At 42.8% G+C, this 16,099-nt stretch overlaps 1 protein-coding gene across 11 annotated transcripts; it reads right to left on the bottom strand.

Annotated features, from left to right (window-relative positions):
• Positions 1-2,021: 2,021 nt before the first annotated feature.
• On the bottom strand, positions 2,022-16,004 carry LOC147449311 (uncharacterized). Of its 11 annotated transcripts, XR_015189424.1 has the most exons (5): positions 15,850-15,994; positions 4,664-4,834; positions 3,878-4,136; positions 2,502-3,799; positions 2,022-2,381 (listed from the first exon to the last, which is right to left on the bottom strand). XR_015189424.1 is itself a non-coding variant. In XM_086521786.1 (4 exons), the coding sequence occupies exons 3-4, from the start codon at positions 4,011-4,013 to the stop codon at positions 2,637-2,639; spliced, it is 1,299 nt and encodes a 432-aa protein (XP_086377912.1). In that variant the 5' UTR covers positions 4,014-4,570; positions 4,664-4,834; positions 15,850-15,994; the 3' UTR covers positions 2,022-2,636. The 11 variants fall into 11 exon arrangements, 10 of the variants coding, with proteins under 10 accessions (XP_086377912.1, XP_086377911.1, XP_086377913.1 ...); XM_086521786.1 differs by having other exon boundaries at positions 2,022-3,799; positions 3,878-4,570; XM_086521785.1 differs by having other exon boundaries at positions 2,022-3,799.
• Between the last annotated feature and the right edge of the window lie 95 nt (positions 16,005-16,099).

Here is a 16,099-nt window from a genome sequence, read left to right as displayed (position 1 = left end):
GTTCTAACATATAAGGAACTAGGGAATCGAGGTGCCTTATTAGGATTGCAGATAGCACACAAACATTCTAAACCAACTGATTCAAATCAGATGGCATTGCCATAAAAGGTTGGGGGACCACATGAAACCACGCATTGATCTGAATACCAAGTTTGATGCTAATTATTGAGACAAACCAATGATGTGAGCCATACATGACTCTCCGATCAACTTTTATATGCCCAAAAGATATTCTTCCTTGCACTCTTATTCCAAATAATGACGTGTATGACTCCAATTCTTATCACACTTGGTAGGTTCTAATTGAGCACTCCATCTCTGCCCAAGTAACAAGGAGGACCGGAAGGTAGGTAGAGGCATGGAGCAGGTAGCGAAAGCTGGGACGGGTGATTGATTGTACAGCTATGAAAAAAACTGTTCATACACAAATTTTTATAAAGAAATCCAATGCTCTTACAAAGTTCTCTAATTTCATGCAGCAAACCACACAATAGTAACCATGAAATGAACGGAGTCATCACCCAGGTATAAATGAAGAATTCAAGTCATCACATGTAAAGATAGGTCTGTAAGCATAAAAAAGGATTAAACATCAAATGTACACCTGACTCCCTTCTTTACTAAGGCTTGTTTTAGAAAAGCAAAAATTTGAGATGTCTTACAAAATAAATCCTTGCAATTCCTAACACTTCTTATCGGATGGTCAGGTAGAAAACTACAGAAAGGGTCTGCTTGCTACATTGTTATCTGTGTATTTTAGGCTATTGATGCCGCTAAAACATTTCACCTTTACTATTTGGAAACAAAATCATTGCCTTCCAAAGGAAAGGGTTAAATTAACTAGAATAAGCCAGTCTAAGATGGAAGAGCAGTTCCTGCCCAATTGAAGCAAGCGATGGCCAAAGAATGGTGTGTAAGACCTGGGGCAGCAGAATGGTTGGAGAAGAGAACCCAACACCAAAAGCTCTCGACACTTATTTGATACAAATCATCTCATGCTCGCCATCCAACCTAGCACATCTTGCTCAGCTACTTTGATAGCGCAACATGCGCACAATCCAGCGGACACATACAATGAACCAAGTCACTTCTCTGTAAACAATTTAAGCCATAGTTACAAGCCAACTTCGTTTCCAAGGTCCCCCTCTCATGCTCGCCATCACAACCTAGCACATCTTGCACGGCTACTCTGATAGCGCGACATATGCACAATCCAGCGGACACATACAATGAACCAAGTCTGGAAACAATTTAAGCCATAGTTACAAGCCAACTTCGTTTCCAAGATCCCCCATTTCTCATATTTGTTATGCCATTTCTTCGAAACATTGCATACAAAAAATACAATAACAAGCCATTTCCTAAACTGTTCCAATGACTAGAGCAATGACCTTGCCGGTCTCCTTCCAGCTCCCTGTTCCGAGTGATTATGATTCAGTAAAACACTTCCTGCCTTCCTACACTTAAGTGGCTACACAATTTCCACAATAACAATAATGGAGAACAAATACAGTGAACAAAAGAGTCACTTCCATGTAAACAATTTCCACAAAACACTGCCTGCCTTCCTGCACTTCAACTGGCTGGATAACTTTCCCAATGAAGTACAATAATGGGGCATGTGAACACTTTCCACAAAACACTGCCTGCCTTTCTACGCTTTACCTGGCTGGGTAACTTCCCCGATAGAGCACAATAAATGGGGACCACACGCACTCCATGGCCTTAGGTTTGTCATTGACCTTGGACTTTCTTGAAGAGAGAGAGAGAGAGAGAGACAAGACACCTATGTTCAGCTAAGCCATTTGTGAAGGCTCTCACCCTTGAACTACCCCATGATTCCAACGACATGGGTGAATAACCTCAAGAACAGAATCACACCAGATCCCCAGCACCACATTATGGTACATAGCTTTTTTCTTGCCTGACACAATTAACACAAGGCTAATTCATCAACCCACCTGTTCCCCTGAAGTGTGGCTAGTATATTTGGATACGAAAATGGAACTTGCACAAACAAAGAAAAGTTGAACTTCATCGAAGCAATGCATTCAACGGAACTCATCAGCAACACACCGCAGTTCCTCTTGACATATGTTAAGTCATTGAAAACTGACATACAGTTAACTACTTGTCAAGATATGCTTTGGCCCAGCTTTCCTGATAAGTATCAAAGAAATATATAGCAAAACCTAGCTTCTACCACGGCATTCATTTTTCTCGTATACAGACATAAGAAAGTAATTGGTATGACCTTTTGTTCCAGTTACTTTTCAGTAGATTTAGCATTACCTCCAAGCTTCAGCATTTTGGGTTTCAAAAAGACGGGAAAACTGCTCGGTAGTAAGATTCCATCAGATCGAAAAAGAGAGAAAATGGACCTGGAGCCATCATGGATAATAGACTTCGTTATGAGCAAGGAGTAAAAAATTTGCATTATCTGCCATGTGCAAAACCAAGTGCATTGGTGTTGTTATTGAACTAGAATCATTCTGACGCACCATGCAGAATCCGCTGCTCCTGCCATTGTGTAGTTTATGAAGTCAGTCTTAAAAAGCACATATCCATAGTTTGAAGCAAATCACCTAACTTCAAAAGTGATTCTCAATAGCTTTTGCAAGATGCTTTTGTAACATTTATAGCTTCTCCAACCTTTCTCTCTCCCTCTTGCATTCATCTAGCATTAGCTGCAATTTCAAGGAAGTAAGATTCAGCTCCTGCAAATGCTGTTGTTGCCACTGCTGATCAAGATCTTCAAAGGCAGGAGACTGGTTGGCACCTGTCGATAAACTTGCGCACCTATCAATCATGCTGTCCCATGAAGCCAGATCCTGCAACATCATGTCGACTGAAGATATGTGTGCACCAACTCCCATCCAAGCACTTTGCATTCCCCTAACAATGTTGCTCAAGATACTCAAAAACTTCGCTTCCATGTCTTCAAGTACTGTCATGCAACTCTTTTGTACATCTTCGAGAAGAGCTTGATGTTCAGAGTAAAAGCCATCCATGATCCTCTTGATTTCCTCTCCACCCTCGTGATTGCTTGAGTGAGATGCAACTTTTTCTGATGGAATTAAGGTGGTCTGACGCTGTTGAAGGAACTCGGATTTCCCCTCTCCTCTCAAACCTGGCGCCTTCACAGGTTTTGTCTGCTCATTAGAAACATTACCTGCATTAGTTAACCCCTGCTCATGAGAGTTATTATCTGATCCATCCTCATTAAACGTATTGACTGCATTATCTAATAGCTGCTCTGGCTTGTTGTGATATGACTGAGCCCTCCCAAGATCTTCAGACCTTTGTTCTTTTTCTGTCTTTTGGACTTCAGCATCATTAAATAAACGACCACGCGACTGGCTTTGGTTACTCTCATTAAATTCCTTCGCAAAATCACCAGCTGGAAAATTACGATTCTTCTCATTTCGCTGCAAGTCCGGAGACCCACAAACTCCCCAAACTTTCTGAGAGAACTTGAACATTTTTTCATCATCCTTGTTTTTGAAAGAACTAAACTTCCCACGGCTCATACTTTCTTCATTTCTTAAGTACCTTTCTTTCAAACGCCTCGTTTTCTCATAAATTTGAGTTCGCGTGACACTCTGATCCAGCCTCTCTCCTACTGCTACTGCTAGCACCTCCCAATTGATGCCGCTATTATCCAAGGGCTTGGAAGTATCCATTTTTGCTAGTTTCACTAGCTCTTTTAAAACCATGATCTCCTGTGCAGCAGTCCAAGAGAAAACAATCTTACCTCCAGACTGGACAGAAATACCACCTTTCTTTTCCTTACTTTTACCTGCAGAGTACTTCTGAACTGAGTCCACTATTTCTTTACTACATTTAAAGGTCCACTTAAAATCATATTCAGACATACCTGCTACTTCATTCTTCTTTTTCCTCTGATTCTTTTTTTCTCCTTCAACATTCATTGAATCAACTTTGCTCTCATCATTAAATTTCGACTCATCTTGTCCTGCATGAGCTTCATTCTCCCTTCTCCTCTTGCCCATTTGGTGATTATGTATTTTTTATGGCAGTCAAACAGTTAGCCCCTGCTCCCGGCAAATCTGAACTGAATTGTACAAGAAAGAACAGAATCTAAACAGTCACATAAATGATCGCTGGCCCTGAAACTGACAGAAACAGTTGAAATTAATTTTGCATGTTTTATATAAGCTTCTCGACGTACTCACACTAGTCTTGCTAAGATGCAAAACCAACTACGCCCGCAATAGGCAGACTCCATAGGTACGATGAAATAAAATAGAAAAGATTGAAGAAAACGAGTTTGTAAATATAGAGTCACATACAGAGCAGATGACAAGCAAATCATTTCAGCTGTGCTAATACTCTACGATGTATCAGTATGGTAGACACAGTGAATAGGAGAACAATGTCCACATGAACACGGGAAAAGAGCCCTGACTATGTGAAACATGGAAAGATTGAGGATACTTGCTACAGCATCCCAGGGCGGGGGCACTGATCACCTCCCGCATCAGCTATGCAAAGCCCAGGGAATCTTCTTTTGAATGTAAGACCAATCTATGGAAATAGATATATGTACCTTAATGAGGTAAGAAAAGTCACAATAAAAAAGGGGCTTACACATTGGCACAAAACACTAAATCAAGAAACATAAAGAACGAGGATAACCAACCGAGACAAACTCGAATTCGTCGTTTTTCTTTAAGCCAGATGTATAAGTAAACACCATGTACCAAACTAGAGCTTTTGGGAACTGTACACTATAGGAATACTCCAGGGATGCCACTCCTGCATGTTCGCATACTGATCTGGCTTCAGGTGACTCTTTCATGAAACATGAGCCCTAAAAAAGCAATCCAACATAAACATGACTCAGGCTCATAAGTAAAATCTGGTGCTATTCGATAGATCCATGTAGTGGTATTGGCTTGCCTTGTTCAGATAAAAGCTGGGGGTGTAGGGAGTTGATAGCACAGCTTAATACAAATGAACATCTGGCTGCACAGAGGGTATTAAGGACTTGTGCAAACCCAATGAAGCACACAAAGGAAGACATAAAAATCCACACATTAAGGAAGGTGTAAATTATAGACTTATGATAGTCACAATGTAAGCAGCCGCACCATCTTGCATATTACTCACTTAAATAATATGTAACATGATATCAAAACATACAATCAACACTACTCTGATAGAAGGTGTAAAAGGTGCATGCACACACACACTTTTTTTTTTTTTGGTATATCTCTTGGATTAATTACAAGTGGGAAGCCTCAGCATGAGGAAAACCCACCAGAAAGATCATATATAACATAAACTCGGAAGTTGTTCTAACAGAGAAGCAAACTTCCAAACTAAAAGTAGTCATAGAAAAGTGTCAATGTCGAGACATCTATGTCTTTCAATCTACAACAGTCAAACAATGATTGCTGTAGAGAGCCTCAAAAGTGAGCGTAGAGCTGAAACTGTCTGGATTCAAAAAGAGTGACATTTCGTTTGGACCAGATCGAGGAGAAGGCCCAATATCTGACCCAATACATAAAAGTTGCATGCAGACGTAAACGCTACGTAAGTCTCCCAAAAACCCAGAAAAGTTTTCCAAACGTGGAAGACGGAAACCTCGAACACAAATGCCTAGAAAGGATAAGCAAGAAATCTCAAGAGTCAGGGCAAAACCAGAGAAGATGAGGAACAGATTCTAATCTATTCGAACATCTTCGGCAAGCGAAGGAGGCAATGCGACGAGAAGCCAAAGTTTTACCCACCGGTAAGATGCCAAGCATGCATCCCCATAGAAACAATCTTTGTTTCAAAGGCAACTTACTTTTCCAGTTATTGGAAAGAACCAATTTCCACCACCGCATTGACTTATGCATGTGCCAAAGCAAATTGCCATGAGACTGTATCCACAGAGGAGGAATAATAGCTCTATAAATTTGCCTAGAAGTCCAATTCTGCATAGATACAGGTTTGGAACCAGGGGAATTACTAACGAGTTCCCAATCTTTAAGCCTGTTTTCCTCATTGAGGATCGGTATAGGTATAAGAGGAGCAAGCAAGGTAGATATATTCCTCCAAATTGGACGGTGATGCATGCCCAAAGCAAGTGCCTGACAAGCACGGGGAAAAGATAAGACATAACCATTTGCATCTACCACATCCTCTGTCACAAAGTGATGACATGGCGGACAGCAGAAACCCTAATTTCTGCCAGAAACCCTAAAATTCCTGCAAACCCTAATTTCTGCCAAAAACCCTAATTTCCAGAAATCACGGAGGCTTTTTTTATATAAAAAAAAGAGAAAAGACTCTCTAAGAGAGAGAGAGAGAGAGAGAGAGAGAGAGAGAACTGATGCTTTTTATTTTAAAAGCTTTTGGGGCTCTGCTTTTGGGCATCCCTTGTAATCTTTAAATTAGTGGTGAGGGCCTCACTTCTCAGAGCATCTGGACGCAGAGTCTGAGAGTGAAACCCTAACCGCTCTCTTGTACTTTGATGATTGATTAATACAAAAAGAAATACCGAAAGGGGTGCCAGTCTTTGGGGCCAATATCTCTAGGCACGGAACTCCACCGGGCCAGTGCAAATCTATTGTGATCTGTGAATTGTTTTGAAGTGGTTATTTGGTGCTGTCGCGGTTGATTCTTGACTTGGAGTGTCCAAGTCTGTTACAGTGGCCGATTGCTTTTCAGAGGACCTGAAGATCAAACCATTGATCTGATACCTCGAAGCACGCCACCGAATCGGCCACCTTACCGTGTGAGCCAAGTACAGAATGAAAAGATTATGAACCCAGTGAAAGACCTCTTGGGAAAGGGTCTTGTCCAGCCTAGTACTTCACCGTATTGCTCTCTAGTGTTGTTGGTTTTGAAGAAAGACGGATCTTGGAGAATGTGCATCGATTATAGCACTCTAAACAAAATCACCATCAAGAACAGTTTTCCGATTCCTAGGATCGATGATATACTTGACAGGTTACAGGGATCCTCGTGCTTTAGCAGGATTGACTTGAAGAGTGGATATCATCAGATCAGGATAGCGCCAGGAGATGTCTACAAGACGGCTTTTCGGACGACTTTTGGGTTATTTGAGTTTTTGGTGATGCCTTTTGGCTTAACCAATGCTCTTGCGACATTTAACCAGATGATGGACAGGATTTTTTCGAGAGAACAGGCTATTTGTTGGCACTTTCTTTGACGACATCATTGTTTTCTCCAAGAATGAGGCAGAACACAGAGATCATCTGCTTCAAGTCTTTCAGGCATTACGAGATCACACGTTAGTGATTAATGCAAAGAAAAGTGAATTTTTCCTACCAGAGATACACTTTTTGGGACACATTGTGTCAGCAGCAGGAGTGCAAATGGACCCGGCCAAGATAGAGACTATCCGTGATTGGCCCGATTTGAGGAATGTCCATGAAGTTAGAAGCTTCTTGGGACTGTGTTCCTACTACAGGCGGTTCATACGAAAGGTTGCAGAGGTTGCTTCCCCTTTGCATACCTTGACACAGAAAGGAGTACCTTTTTCGTGGGGACCCACAGAGGTGACTGCCTTTCGGACATTGAAAGAGAAATTGACTACGGGACCTATTTTGACTTTGCCGGACTTGCAGAAGTCATTTGAAGTATATTGTGATGCTTGTGGTCGTAGTCTAGGTGCGGTCTTGATGCAAGAAGGCCATGTTATAGCTTACGAGAGACGTTTGTTCTCTAGGCCGGAGATGACAGCACAAATTTATGAGAGAGCTTTTGGCGGTTATCCATGCTCTTACTCAGTGGCGGCATTACCTACTCGGAGCGGATTTCACTATCTTTACAGACCATCAGAGTTTGCGCTACTTCTTGTCACAAAAGCAGCTTTCAGAAAAGCAAATGCGGTAGGCGAACATCTTGTCGCAGTTCCACTTCCAGATTGTCCATGTGCAGGGACAGAAGAATGTGGTGGCAGATGCTTTGTCTCGGAAACCGTTGGTTCTGGCTGTTTCCGCGATACATCATATGAGCTTCGAGGATATGGTCGATCAGTATGCCACAGATACAGATTTTGCAGATATTTTCACACGGATACGGGATGGGGAGACAGTAGCGGGATACTCCCTTCGGGAAGGCTACTTGATGAAAAAGACTATGTTGTGCGTTACACAGCCGTTGAGGAAAAAGGTTATGACTGAATGCCACTGTCCACCTTTTATGGGTCGCCGCGGCATTGCTACCACCATGAAAGCGGTAGAGACATACTTCTATTGGCCGTGACTCAAAAAGGACGTGGAAGAGTTGTGCGCAATATGCCAGAAGGTCAAGTTTGACAGGCATAAGGCACAGGGATTGTTACACCCTTTACCCATACCCACCCGCCCCTCGGAAAGTATTGAAATGGATTTCATTTTTGATCTCCCGATTACACAGAATGATCACGATGATTTTCCAATTACATGGCACGTCTGAGACGATTGTCTCTGACAGAGACCCCAGATTTATGAGTTTGTTTTGGAAGGCAATTTGGGAGAACATTGGCACGCAGTTGCAATTCTCGTCATCGTTCCACTTGCAGACTGACGGGCAATTTGAGATTGCCAATTCAGTGATTTTAGATTTATTGAAGTCTTGTATCTCGGATCAGAAGACTCAATGGGAAAAGAACTTACCTTTGGTGGAATTTGCCTACAATAACACGATACACTCTTCGACGGGGAAGACGCCATGTGAGATTGTTGAAAGTGCTGCGAAGGTTCCATCCTTCCTGAGCATGAAAGATTAGATATTGGAAGCGGATGAATATTCGCGAGATTTGGATACGGCTTTTGCCAAGGTTCGCGAGACTTTGCAGAAGTCTCAAGAACGACAAAAAAAGGCAGCGGATCGCCATCGTCGCGACTTGAAACTGAAGGAGGATGATTGGGTGCTCTTACTTTTGAGAAGGCACGCCTAGGAAAGAAAAAGGGAAAGGAGAGGCTTTTTCCAAAGCTTAGTATGTGATATTACGGACCTTTCCAGATTACTGAAAAGATAAATGATGTCTCCTTCCGATTGAAACTACCAGATACTTGGAGGATTCACAATGCATTGCATGTGAGTCTCTTGAACCCTGTTAAGGGTGATGTGCCTGATGATAGGGAGCCTGATGAGCAACCCGAAGTGGAAGAAAACGAGGAGATCCTTGTTCCTGAACAGATTTTGGCACATAACGATACGAAGAAAGGTAAAGTCCGAAGGCAGTTCTTGGTTTAGTTCAAGAACTTTCCTGCATTTGATGCGAAGTGGATGGAGGAGGAGGACCTAGCAGATACTCCTCGGATTGTGAAACTTTACCTCGATGTTTTGGTTTAGCATAGTCTACTCCAAACGGAACCCAGAATTCAGCTTGGCCGGAGATCTGGTGCAGTGGGATGCACAAGAGGGGAGTCACTCCGCTCCCTTGTCAACAGATGCCTTGATTTTGATACTAAAGTCACTGATGTCTCTTTGAGCTTTAGGGATACTAAGAGCTGACAGTATTCTCCTGGATGACTTTATGAAATGGAATTCCTGATAATGATACTGATTTGTTCTTGACTTCTTGTGAGTGCAGGAACTGATAGCCGAAATGACTGCAGCATTTTGGTTTGATTGATCTCGAATAGACATGGTTGCAATAGGGGTTAGTCGATCGGACATCGATGAGGTCCCGATTGGACCTAGATGTGATTGCTAGCTACATTGCCGATAAATCATGGTCTAAGATCCGAATGAATGTTGAATGTCATGTGATGTCCTGTGATGTCTGGTGATGTCCTGTGATATCGTGTGATGTGACTGTCGATTTTGTACATGTACTAGATGTGTGTTCCTAGTACGTAGGTACTAACAGTCAGTGTCTGCTAAGACGGTTTATGGCTTTTGTCGGTTTTGCAGGCGTAATCGCGGTCAATTACAATGCTTTCAAGAGGGGGGTAAGTCACAAAGTGATGACGTGGCGGACAACAGAAACCCTAATTTCTGCCAGAAATCCTAAAATTCCTGCAAACCCTAATTTCTGCCAGAAACCCTAATTTCCGAAAATCGCAAAGGCTTTGAAAAAAAAAATTTGAAAAATGATGAGCAACGCGAATTTTGAAGACTCTGAGAGAGAGAGAGAGAGAGAACTGATGCTTTTTATTTTAAAAGCTTTTGGGGCTCTGCTTTTGGGCATCCCTTGTAATCTTTAAATTAGTGGTGAGGGCCTCACTTCTCAGAGCATCTAGACGCAGAGTCTGAGAGTGAAACCCTAACCGCTCTCTTGTACTTTGATGATTGATTAATACAAAAAGAAATACCGAAAGGGGCGCCAGTCTTTGGGGCCAATATCTCTAGGCACGGAACTCCGCCAGGCCAATGCAAATCTATTGTGATCTGTGAATTGTTTTGAAGTGGTTATTTGGTGTTGTCGCGGTTGATTCTTGACTTGGAGTGTCCAAGTCTGTTACATCCTCAATGCGTGTAATACCAAATTTCATCAAATTGTAAGCCTTGACGGGTTGTGTGACTGCTAAGGGTAATGCAAATACCGCAGACCAGTGAAGGCTTTCTTTACGCAATGAGTTACCATTTAAAGAGGATCTTCCAGACCACTTAAGCTGAGAGAGTACATGTTTCCAATCCAATATCAATATTGTAGAGTGAGGACAACCAAGTATGGTACCTTCGAAACGACCCAATACTCGATAATATGATACTGATTTTGTACTTGACTTGTTTAAGTGCAGGAACTGATAGACGAAATGATTGCAGCATTTCAGTCTGATACGATCTCGATAGACATGATTGCAATAAGGATTAGTTAACTGGGCATCTATGAGGTCCCGATTGGATCTAGATGCAATTGCTAAATACGTTGCCGATTAATCATGGTCTGAGATCCGAATGAATTTTGAATGTGATTTGTCATGTGATGTCCCGTGATGTCAAGTGATGTCCTGTGATGTCACTGTCGATTGGTACGTGTGCTAGATGTGTGTTCCTAGTGCGTCGGTACTAACAGTCAGTGTCTACTAAGACAATTTATGGCCTCTGTCTATTTTGCAGGCGTAATCGAGGGCCATTACAATGCTTTTAAGAGGAGGGTATGTCACAAATGGGTGACGTGGCAACAGATACACACACACCCTGGCCAACTCCCGGAAAATAGGCCCGAAAAATCCACAGACAGGCTGACGTGGCAGATTCTGTGAAATGCGGTGAGAATTGCGAAGACAGGCAGGCTAACGTGGCTGAGCGGAATCCCGTGATTTGCGGCAGCTGTACGGATTTTCAGCTTTTGCTCTACGCAAGCTTTTGGGGAAGCTTTGGGAAAAATTGCTTTATTTTTAGATGCTTTTAACAGGGTAGCTTTTGGGGCTCTGCTCTTGGGCATCCCTTGTAACCTTTAAATAAGTGGGTTGGGCTCTCAACTCAGAGCATCTGGACGCAGAGTCTGGGAGTGAGAACCATCCCACTCCCTTGTACTTTGAGCACAAATTAATACAAAAAGAAATACCGAAAGGGGCGCTAGTCTTTGGGCCCAATATCTCTAGGCACGGAACTCCGTCGGGCCGTGTCGAATCAATTGTGAACTGTGAACTGTTTTGAAGTGAATCTCTGCTGTGTCGCAGTAGAATCTTGACCTGCAGTGTCCAAGTTTGTTACAGATGGATTGGGATCCCCGGAAAAGTTTTCTCGCACACGACAGTGCTTGAGGAGAATGACTACTTGCACAGTAGAATCTTGACTTGCAGTGTCCAAGTTTGTTACAGATGGATTGGGATCCCCGGAAAAGTTTTCTCGCACACGAGAGTGCTTGAGGAGAATGACTACTTGCACATGATAGTGCTTGAGTCGAAAATCTCTATAGACATGGTCGCAATATGGGATTAGTTAACCCGACATCAGTGAGGTCCAAAATGGATCTAGATGTGGTTACTAAATACGTTGCTAGCAGTCATGGTCTGAGATTTGAAATGATTGTTTTTGTGATTGATTGTCATGTGATGTCATGTGCAGTGATGTGACTGTCGACTTTGTATAAGTACTAGAGGTGTCGCGTCTAGAGCGTCGATACTTAGAGTAGTATCTACTGGACTGGTTTATGGCCTCTAACTGTTTTGCAGGCGTAATCGAGGGCGATTATAATTTTTTCAAGAGGGGGCTATGTCACAAATTGATGACGTGGCAGTGCAACCCGGACACACACAGCAAAGTGATGACATGGCTGACTGTACGAAAATCTATGATTTTGCATTGACAGCTGACGTGGCAGTACTGTACGCATTTCCGAGTTTCACGCTGGCCGTTGACATGGCAGGGCTATACGGAATTTCGTAATTTGTGCTGGCTGCTTTTGCCAGTTTTTGAGGACTAGTTGCTTTTGGAACTTTTGCTTTTGAGTTTAACTCCTTTTGGGGCTCTGCTTTTGAGCATCCCTTGTAAGAATAAAAGAGCCCTAAGGGACTCACTTCTAAGAGCATCTGGACGCAGAGTCTCAGGGTAAGGACCCTGCGGGAGTTGTACTTTGCTCAAAAATTAATATAAAAGAAATACCAAAAGGGACGCCAGTCTTTGGAGCCAATCTCTCTAGGCACGGAACTACGCCGGGCCGTGTCGACCAAATTGAACTGTGATTTTAAAGTTGTGAAGTATTTTAAGTGATTCTCTCGTGTCGCAACAGAATCTAGACTTGGGCTTTCCAAGTTTGTTACACCTATCTTCTGATTGTTCTCTCTATGCCTTTTTGGGGCACCTTGCAGAGACGTGTCCTTGTTCTCCACAGTCAAAGCACTGCCCTTCCTTGAGGTATTCTGATTTTTGTTCCTCGGTCAGTTGGGTCGTGCGTCCTTCTCTTTCTGAAACTTCCTTCTTCTGTTATCTTTTGTCTAATTCTCGCCAATCATTGGTGTCAAAACTTAATCAGTGGGGTTACCCAAATACATAGCAAATCCTTGCTTAGCATGTCCCATTAGTTGTTGTATAGACTCGGACTTCTGCTGAAGGCAGTAATCTCAGATTTCTTTGGGAAGTCCACAACAAAATCGCTCGATGTGTTGCTTAAAAATGACCTTCTTAAAAGAAGAGGCAAGTAGAAAAGCATCCCAAAATCTCTCATAATAAGTATCCAAAGTGTCGATCTTGGACATCTGAAGATGGTTCCTAGCGGTAATCATGTCTCATTCGTACTCTGGAGTCAGCCAAGAGGAAATAAAGAGCCGTTTGAACTTTAACCACTTCCTTTCCTTAAGAGAAGAGTGGACCACCACGTTCGTGCATTTCCTTTAAAAATGATGTTGCCCTCCTGATTTAAAAGTGCTCTGAGTAGCACCCTCCAGAGAACGCTATGTCAAACTGTAGGCTAAAGGCTTGGGAGCATCTCGAAAGCCTAAAAAGGTTTCAAACTTCATTGCTTGTCCACCCTCCTTGAAATTCTTAGTCTTTTTGTCCTTGTCCTCGAAGAAATCATAATGGTTGGATCTGTAAAAGTGCTTCTTCTTTGAATAAAACATGTGGTCATCAGAGTCCGAACTCTCAAAAGAGGATGAATCCTCGTCAAAACTGTCAGAAAAATGTCGAGATCTACCGTATGGTCTGCTCTTCGTGGCCTCCTCCTTGTTCAGTCCAAACCTCTAATTCTTTCTTCGTTTCTTGCCCTTTCTGTCCTCATCACTCAAATCAAAAGAGGAAGAGCTATCCAAACTGTCAGAAGAAGATGAGGACAAACTAAACAATCCTTCGAAGCGTACATGCTTCTTCCGTTTTCTTGCATTCGCAAAAGAAGATTGACGGCCCAAATAACCAGAATATTCAGTTCCCTTGTTGCGTTTCTTCGGTTGCTTCTTCACCCCCAAAAGTTGGTTGACTCGTCTTTCGACAACGTCATCAAGTTGATCTTCAGTAAACATCCTTGGGACAGGAAGTTTCTTGAGGGCTGATTTATTGGGGCATCAATGGCTTTCTACCAATGAGTATGTATGCACTTCATCAATCGGGTGCCGCGTCAAAAATTTGGCATATTGTGGATCCTCTACGCAATCATCAACCTGCTGCTGATGTTGCATCTCCATTAATTGATACTTCGTAGGCCGAGGTGGCCCATATTTTTGATTTGTTGATCCATTCAAATTTCCCGTGCTGCCTCTCGTTCCAAAAGTGTCAAGAGCGTTCGTCTGATTCTTGCCAGAATCCATGTGTGTCGCGGAAAAAGGGATCAGATTTCTTGGTAGAAGAGAAATCGCCTGAGCTCTGATACCGCTGTATCAGACTTGGGGCACCCCAAGTCGAGAATCTGGCACGACACACGAGATAGAATCACTTTAAAATACTTTACACTTAATTCACAATTCAATTGAGTCGACACGGCCCGACGTAGTTCCATGCCCAGAGAGATTGGCCCCAAAGACTGGTACCCCTTTCAATATTTCGTTTTATATTAATGCTTGAGCAAAGTACAGTTACCCGCAGGTCCTTTCTGCTCAGAGGCTCGTCAGCACTTCCGAGCCAGAGAGTGGCCAGGGGTTTTATTTAAAGTCTCTTGGCCATGGAAAAGCAGTTACATGAAAAGCCTTCAAACTCAAAAGCAACATCTCTCAAAAGCTTGAAGCGCAAAACGCGGAACGTCCATACTGTTGTCCGGAGAACGCGGAGCGTCCGTACGGTCTACTACATCAGCCAACGTAAATTGCGGCAATCCGCACAGCCAGCCCACCAGCTCTTGTTGATTTCCCTAGTGTCCCTTGGGCCCTGTCGGCAAGTACCCATATGTTGAGACAACTTATAAGGTTGGTTATTGTCTGTTAGGCATGCCACGTCATCAGTTTGTGACACTTTTGACCAAAAAAAAAGAGAAGGGCCCTTACCTGTACTGTAACACGACTAAGCAGAGAGCCAACCAAGTACAAACGTTTACAAAGAACAAAGAACAAAGAGCTACACCAGCCTCCGCAAAATATTCCTCTCAGCACAATTGGAAAGAAGAGAACCTTCCCTGTGTTGGCAGTATTTTTTGTACTATTCATGTGAGTGTGCAAATTTTGTTGGCTGTATTTTTTGATGTAGTTGCCGATGTCTTGGGATGCTTGTATACTTGTCTACCCCCAATTGGTATACCCCCAGCGTTTCCTGGTCCTAGATGTTGCCGTTTCACGGTGTTTTATGCAGGTATACGTTTCCAGTTTGGAAACGTTTCTGGAAACTGGAAACGTTTCGTGCAACACAGTAGGAGAGGACATCAGCCAACAGAAAGACAAAAATAGTGTTGTCAGCACTAAAATACTGACATGACATTTTTTAAGAGTAGAAGAGGCTTTGAAAATGTGACTAAAGATTACATTGGCTTTTGAAATGTTAGCTCTTAGCATATGAGATGCCATATGTTTATGGCATCTATTATGCTTGGATTAGAGAAAGTACACCAAGCTATAAGCAATAAGAATGATCTGAGATTGAATGAGAGTCAAAGAGTCCACGGGGATAGAAACAATCTATGCAGCCACAAGTGTCTGTTTATTCAACAAGGCTTTAATAGTACATGGCCACCTAGGAGCACCAATGTCATACTAGCAGCTCCTCATAGCTCCTGATGTGAATACCTTTGTAAGTAGCTCTTTCTTGGACGCTTTAAGGGTGAACGTGTTGCATTCTGTTAAGTAGGACGGTAACTGCACCAGAAACATGGACGTGTGTAGACAATCCTCCTAACTAGCATTCAGATGCATGATTTCAACCTTTTCCTATCCCTCTTTCCTCTGTGTGTGAATGAAGGCTGGTTAAAATGCTAACCTACTCTCTCTCGTGTGCGCCTGCTGTGTGTGTGTGTGTGTGTGTGTGTGTGTGTGTGTGTGTGTGTGAGAGAGAGAGAGAGAGAGAGAGAGAGAGAACCTGTTTGAAACGCACGTTGTGCATGCATGGATCTATTCCTCAGTTGACCGTTGCTCTGTTTTGCGAGCTGCGAAGAGCGAACACTTCTTAGCCTTGATCCGGCAAATGGCGGCCATGATGCATAAATGGCTGGCGTGAGCCAAGGTTTGAACTCAAGTCGTTCGGATATAACTCCAAAAGCTATTCACACCTATAGTGGCCTCCCTCTCTCTCTCTCTCTCTCTCTCTCTCTCTCTCTCTCTCTCTCTCT

Source organism: Adiantum capillus-veneris, chromosome 10 (assembly GCF_014529385.1).
Source record: "Adiantum capillus-veneris isolate H3 chromosome 10, ASM1452938v2, whole genome shotgun sequence".
NCBI lineage: Eukaryota > Viridiplantae > Streptophyta > Polypodiopsida > Polypodiales > Pteridaceae > Adiantum > Adiantum capillus-veneris.
The sequence above is the reverse complement of the archived record's forward strand: the minus strand, read 5'-3'. Positions and strand labels throughout refer to the sequence as shown.

Excerpts from the sequence above, each read along its gene's own strand:
- LOC147449311 (XM_086521793.1), bottom strand. The coding sequence starts at position 4,013 with ATGGGCAAGAGGAGAAGGGAGAATGAAGCTCATGCAGGACAAGATGAG. Across the intron at positions 3,800-3,877 it reads AAAGAAGAATGAAGTAGCAG|GTAAAAGTAAGGAAAAGAAA; the intron begins GTATGTCTGAAT and ends AGTACTCTGCAG.